This window comes from Neolamprologus brichardi, chromosome 20 (assembly GCF_056152115.1).
Source record: "Neolamprologus brichardi isolate AB-2024 chromosome 20, ASM5615211v1, whole genome shotgun sequence".
Classification (NCBI taxonomy): domain Eukaryota; kingdom Metazoa; phylum Chordata; class Actinopteri; order Cichliformes; family Cichlidae; genus Neolamprologus; species Neolamprologus brichardi.
Window position 1 is genome coordinate 2409487 of NC_142123.1, and position 7006 is coordinate 2416492.

General features: G+C 44.2%; 1 protein-coding gene across 3 annotated transcripts; it reads right to left on the reverse strand.

Moving 5' to 3' along the window:
- Positions 1-12: 12 nt before the first annotated feature.
- arf3a (ARF GTPase 3a) lies at positions 13-4387 on the reverse strand. 3 transcript variants are annotated; one of them, XM_087833437.1, is made up of 5 exons: positions 4301-4387; positions 2999-3190; positions 2782-2892; positions 2345-2469; positions 13-2253 (listed from the first exon to the last, which is right to left on the reverse strand). In XM_087833437.1, exons 2-5 carry the CDS (start codon positions 3144-3146, stop codon positions 2092-2094), a joined length of 546 nt encoding a protein of 181 aa, XP_087689563.1. In that variant the 5' UTR covers positions 3147-3190; positions 4301-4387; the 3' UTR covers positions 13-2091. The 3 variants fall into 3 exon arrangements, with proteins under 3 accessions (XP_087689563.1, XP_087689562.1, XP_087689561.1); XM_087833436.1 differs by having other exon boundaries at positions 2999-3213; positions 4301-4384; XM_087833435.1 differs by lacking the exon at positions 4301-4387 and having other exon boundaries at positions 2999-3221.
- Between the last annotated feature and the right edge of the window lie 2619 nt (positions 4388-7006).

The window sequence follows — 7006 nt, forward strand, 5'->3', positions numbered from 1 at the left end:
GCAAAGCAAATGTATACTCTGGTATCTTTATTGATTGATGTAGTGTCAGGAATAATTCAATCATTCAACACTTTTGCACCTGCTTGGCTTTTTCTGTCTTAAATTCCCTCCTCTTCATATTATACTCGGTTTTTTTATCAGAGCAAATCGCCAGCTGGAATGTCGTGCAGCCTCATTTAATATTTTTCTTTATTTGAAAGTTAAAATCAGAAAATAGTCGCTGAAAGAGGGAGGGATGTTTAGCCACATCAGAACTGCTAGTGCATCGGTGTCACAGATCAAAGGTGAGATACTTGAATGCTGGATATTTCGTACATATAAACCTGTTATCAAAGAGAAAGGAAACCACTGGCTAAATAAGGCCACGAAAACAATTTTCACACCAAACCGAACGGAATATAATGCACGTCACACACGCACACGCAAGCTGCTGTCGGTTATCTGCCAACACGCTGACCCCGTTATCTACAGGTGTATCAACAGCGCTTTTGGTTTCACCTCGAAAACCACGGTTCCACTTTCCCGGTTACATCAACATATATACAGTTGCGCCAACATAGAAAAGCATGCTTTTGCATATTAGAAGGTTGTTCGGTAAACTTTACACTAAATCCATAACATTTATTAGTACAGCATTGTTCCAACCAGCAGCAGTGATTAAGACTAACAAATATAGTCTGAGGAAACAGGCTATTATAATTCGCTTTTATTACAGATCTTGTACAGTATTAACATGCCTTACGATGCAGTATTACTATCATCCTCTCTCCTTATTTGATTTTTTTTGTGTGTGAAAAAACTCCTCGAAATAAACCCAAAACAAAAAAAAATGCAACAGTCTGATCTAATTAGCTAATTAAGGAAAAAATAACTCAACAAAATAAAGAAACACTCCATTAAAAAAAACAGACGACACCTTCTATACAATAACAGTGAGTCTAGAGTAATTTTGTGCAACATGAAAAAGTGAGACACGCTGATGTCACGCCGATTGACGGTGGATAAAGAAGCGATGCTGCACAAACGGATTGAAAAAACATAAAATAAACATTCAAAACTATGTAAGCTCTCTTAATATTGCCAGTCGCATGCTGTGTTGCATCACTCTCCACAGGGCAGGCCAATAGCAGCATTTTGTTTCTGAGCCACAGAGCTGGTACAGAGTGCCTGTTTGTCATCTGTATCACTTTAGATATCGCACCTCGCCGATGCCAGACAAGCTGTTTTAACCCCGTCTGTGCCAGGCGACTCAACGAGAACAAATCTTTATTTACAGCAGCGGCCTGTTACAAGCCCACGAGCCAGTACTGGGATATCTCCATGCAGATTGGGAAGCAGTAATGTACAATGATACTGGGGTTTCTTTTCTTTTTCTCTTTTTAACTAGCTGCCTTTAGCAGTAAATGCACATTAGAATAAAAAGAAACTATATGATGCAAAAAAATCAATAAATATCGATATTAAATATGTTGTTTCAGACTGTCCGGAAAGTTGACACATTTTGTTTAATTCAACATAAATAAACGAAATCATAGCTAAAAGTTTTGATCTATGAAGAGCATAATTTGGTTGCAGTATGGACAGTTATATTACATTTATCTGTACGAGTATAATAGTAATAGTACTCCCACTATAATATTATGACATTCTTTATAATTTACACCAGGTCTGTAGTTTCTGAGGGAAGGCTGCTCTGCCGTCGCGATTTGAGATCCATCACAATTGCTGAGCTAATTAAATGTTGGTGGAGGTCTGCAAAGTAGAGCAAATTCATATACCTTTACAGTAATATCATACAGTACATGTTTATTTGTTTATAGATTGTAAATAACTTAGATAAAGTTTGCTTGTAAATGATTAAAAATGCTCACCACAGATTCAAACAAATCAAATTAATCAAAGAACGGAAAAAAAATAAAGAAGTATTTCGAGGGTGGATGGTGGGGGGGGAGATGGGGGGAGAAAGCCACTGAGAGTCACCCCCTGGGAGCTTTTCAGCATTTTTCTTCTCTATGTAAACACAATGGAACCCCTATAACCACAACCTGGAGCTGGCACCCAGGCTCTTCCCCACGTCACTGACCCGGCCCTTCACTTTTTGTTCTTCAGCTGATTGGCCAGCCAGTCCAGACCCTCGTACAGGCCGTCCCCACTGGTGGCACAGGTGGCTTGAATGTACCAGTTGCGGTGACGTAAGGAGTGCAGGCCCAGCTTGTCTGTGATCTCTGCGGCGTTCATGGCGTTGGGCAGGTCCTGAACAAAATCACAGAGGACAAAGTGTCCGTCAGGAAGTTGGCGAGGCGAGAGGCGTAAAAGCAGGGGGGAAACGTAATGTGGCGGATACCTGTTTGTTGGCAAAGACTAGAAGAACAGCATCCCTCAGCTCGTCTTCAGCCAGCATCCGCATCAGCTCCTCTCGAGCTTCGTTGACCCGCTCGCGGTCGTTGCTGTCCACCACGAAGATCAAACCTGCAGGAAAAAGTTCAAACCGAACAAAAACAATCAGGTCACATCACGTTGTTAGGAAAGCATATTGTCAAAGCGTGTTTAATGGTTGTCCGGGATTTGAACATGACTAAGATGATGATCATTTGAAACATCTGGAGCCTGTATGCAAATTACATCATCTGAAGGATTAGTCAGATTTTGTCCTCAGGTGCTGGGGGCGAGCGTGCGCTCCAGGATCCGCAGCGGGACTGGAGAGGCCTTTTTTAAAAAACAAAACAAAACTCTAACCATGCTGGCTGGTCTTTCACCTAAGATGCTTTTGATGCACCTCACCCTGGGTGTTCTGGAAGTAGTGTCTCCAAAGAGGACGGATCTTGTCCTGGCCACCCACGTCCCACACAGTGAAGCTGATGTTCTTGTATTCCACTGTCTCTACATTGAAACCTGGGGTGGATGAGACAACAAGCAAATAGAAAATAGGTCACATAATCTGGACAATCTCTAAGACACATGTTTTTTTTTATTTATTTAGAGGCAGACAGTCACACACCAATTGTGGGGATGGTAGTGACGATCTCCCCCAGCTTCAACTTGTACAGGATGGTGGTTTTCCCTGCAGCGTCCAGCCCCACCATGAGAATCCTCATCTCCTTCTTGCCTATCAGGCTCTTCAACAGGTTCCCAAAGATGTTTCCCATGATGACTCGGGAGGAGAGGAGGTGGGGGCACAACTGCAACAAAACTGTTACACGGGCTGCTTTGTTGCTATACATAGCAACAAGCAGACAAAACAAACCGTGAACCACGTTTAGAGTCGAAACCACACATGCACACACACACAAAGAAACATGTGGTGTGACAGTAGCTGTTCAAAAACACATCTCAGCATTGGCACCTCCCTTACTGCTCGCAGCAGTGCCCCCTCAGAGCAAAGCCAGGAAACGTATACTTCACACCCCGGCAGGCAGCTGACCTGACTCGAAAGCTGCTCCTTTACAGTGACAGCTCACTGGGAAAAGAGGCAGCCATGCTGGATCTCTGTTATGTGGCTCAGCTTTCATGTGGTGCTGAGTAACCACCTTTTTATGCTCTTTTTAGGCAACTGAAGACATGCCAGGGTAACACTCATTTCATATTACGTTATTATGACACATAACCTAAGGCTGTCTATGGTTGCACACAGTCAGGCTCACAGAGCTGAGGGAGGAGGGTGGCCCTTCAGTGGTAATGGGCCCTTTACAGGCCAACCTTGCCTGTTAACTTGTGCTAACACACACTACACAGGTCGCATTGGTTTTTAGAGGGTTATTTTAAACTAGCAGTCTTCTGTGGGGCAGTGAAGTATCCCTCTTGTGTGTTTTAATGACTGGCCGCTTTACCTCTGACTAGCTAGGTTTCCATTCGTTTCTATGAAACGCACGGACAGCAGGTGCTAGCGTAGCCCGTCGCAGCTGCAGTGGCCGCACATCCACACACATCTGTCATAATGCGAGGCGAAGACGGCGGATGCTGCAGTCGAAGCAGGCGATGAATTGTGAACCCAAATCACGTTTCTTTCGGCTCGATAACATTCACTTTTCGAACATAATCTGCTAGCTATCCCATGAGCTAACATGAGCGGTATTTAATAGAAAACATAAATAAAATCTCCGGGTCAATTTGTGTGCTATAATCCCCCCTCTTACAGTCACGACAAGCGCGCCAGTCGGCCTCATGTCGTACATTAAGGGTCGTTCATTTCCCCCCTCGCAGCATTTAAAAGGCAACTCAAGCGGTGATAAATTAAACCACCTTTTTAGCGCTCGTATACGTCTTTCAGCAATTTCACCATTTGCATCTCGTTCACACTTACCCGTCAACGGCAGGAAGGGTACCAGCTGGATTCAGGCGAAGGACTGGATGATAGTCTCGCGATGAGCTGCAGCTGTGACACTGCGCGTTCTCGCGGTAGTTGGATTGCCAATCTCTCATCGCCCGGCGACTTGTTAAAAGCCAGGAGCTGCTGTCTCAAGCTCTGAAAAGTTACTGTATGCACCATCACCTTACAGCTTATTTGAGGCTTATCTTGTTTTCTTGAGGAATATCAAAGAATAATAAATAGTTTGATAGCGTTATTCCCACTATCTCACATATGACGTTTTAGAGGGCCCAAACCAGTTTTAAACGAGAGCCTGCAGGCAAGCACGCGTGAATAATTAAAACAGGAATCATCTTAATGAATAAGTAAATGGCTGACTGTAACAGGATGCCAAGTGATACTTCCTGGCAGTGTTTCACAGATAATGAGGTGACAGGAGGGGACAAAAGCATAGACTGAATCCATGTTGCAGTTGGTTTACCTTTGAGCATTATTTTATTTATTAAAAAATTCAAATATTTCTATGGCTTTTTGGCACCTATGCTATTTAATGAGATTGCTTCATGCATGTGAGTCCAAACCACTGCAGACTCACTTCCCTCATAGTTATAAGATGTTTTTCTTCTTTTCTGTAGCCATCTCTTTAAAATAAAAAAAGGTTCTGAATGAAGTTAAATAAAACCAAACCTGGGGTCGATGCCTTCTCGCTTTCTTGTTTTCTGCCATGCACTTTTGCATTGTACACTTGCAAACTGCACTGGACTTTGAAATTAAAGGACATTTAAAAAAAAGAAAGAAGCCGCCTAAAGAAGCCAATGTGAACAAATGACACTCCTTCAAACCGGCCCTGCAGCCATAGGTGAGTCCAACATTTGCCTCATTCCTCCTCCGTGCTGTGTGCCAGTCAGTGGTCCAGTAATAGATGTGTTTATCAATTCAGCGGTGGAGGCAGCGAGGAATAAAGAGGGGAGCAGATGTTTGCAGCTGCAGACCAGATTACGGGGTGGAGTGGATGGTGGGGTGAGCATGCAGGAGTTTGTGTGCGCGGGGAGTTTGGAGAGGGTTACAGGGGGGTTAAAGCGGGCCCGGGTGGTGGCAGGAGAGGTAGGGTGGGGAGTTATGACTTAAGGGAGCCTTTCCTCTGAAGTGTCTGCCAGCGTGCACCCCAGCAAACACAATCACAAGTCTCGTTGGTTCTGCTAGCTGAACTAATGAGGGCCTGCACGTTGAGGGCAGGGGCTTTGATGTTCTGGGTAGCTGGCTCCTTGTGTTTGCTCTCCCGCTCTCCTCTGCCTGTCCCACATCAAAAATGAAAGGGGAGTTGAGAAGCAGATGTTTCGAGGCATATATTTATACAGAGTACACTTTATTCACCCCGTTCGCCACACTCGATTTGTCCTTTGCTTGTGCATCTCTGCCGTATGTGCAGCAAAGATCTATCTCGCTATCTTCATATCCAACTAAACACGCTAAATCGCCTTATTTATACATATAATCATGCTGTCAGTCAAAGTGGGTAACTTTTATCTCTCCTTACTTCCTCTCTCTCTGCCTGCCTCTCTTTAATTTCAGCCCAGTCTGGATGTCATTACTGCAGGGGGGGTGGGGGCAGTCAATGTGTTGCTATGTATGTGTCTCTGTCTGCAATGATGAAGGGGCGAAGTAAGTAAGAGAAACAGAGCAAGAGAGAGAAAGCAATCCCAGGCTGTCCACCAACCTCTGTCTCACACATGGTTAGAAACAGTGACAGGAAATTCCCTTTCGCAGCAGCTCCAGGGTGAAATGATAAAGGAATGAAGAGATCCAAACCAGAAATCCAGGCCCTTATCATTCCATGACTCTTCACTGTCTCCTTTTTTTTTTCTTTTACTCCTTCTCTAAATACCAAAAAAGATCAAGTGCTCAATTCAGCCACTGGCGCTGTCATTCCTTCGGAGTTCAGGGATATTTACCAAAGTCCATGCAAACAGGACTTAATTGGCATTAAATCCTATGTGGCAAAAAAAAGCTTTTCCCAGCAGGCCAAGCATGGAGACGGTTTGGATTATCTAAGATATCGAGGAATGCTGCTATCATAAATCGAGTCAAGTGGCGACAGGAGCGTTTTGCTAAATCTACAGTTCATTTGTGCACAACAACGTGCATGTTTTTGATTGAGCGTCGGGTGCCAGCGTTCCTACATGTCTCGGTACGTAAACCAACCCATGCAAGCATTTATGTGCATGTGTTTATATTTGTGTAGTCTGTCTCCCAGGTAACAGGGATACAGCGTCCCCAAAGCACGTGGTTCAACAAGTCCCTTCCTTGGCTATGAACTCTGGACAGATGATCCCCTTAGATGCTCGCACAGCAAAGACTGGTATAATCACCCCCATTCTCTGCTCTCTTGATGCTTCTCTCCAGTAATAAAAGTCATACTTTAAGGAAACAATATCCTGCAGCCATAAAAAGTCCTTCTCTCAGCATGAAGTGGCCATAAAAAAGGCTCTCACCTCCCAAATCTGTAGTGCACAGAGCCTACCCCCCATTTACACAGCAACAGACGCACACGCATTTAAACGCACGCACACCCTTCAGCGTCATTTCAGGACTAAAGTAGGTCCATCTCTCACTTTGACATGTAGTACATGTGGGAAGAATCTAAGGAGTGCTCAGACTGATGAAACGGACAAAAGCAAGCACGAAATATCGAGAGCCCAG

Coding starts and splice junctions, on each gene's coding strand:
- arf3a (XM_087833435.1), bottom strand. CDS start 3,221: ATGTATAGCAACAAAGCAGCCCGTGTAACAGTTTTGTTGCAGTTGTGC. Junction 2,470..2,781: donor CTACTTCCAGAACACCCAGG/GTGAGGTGCATC, acceptor TTTTTCCTGCAG/GTTTGATCTTCGTGGTGGAC. Junction 2,254..2,344: donor TAGTCTTTGCCAACAAACAG/GTATCCGCCACA, acceptor GATTTTGTTCAG/GACCTGCCCAACGCCATGAA.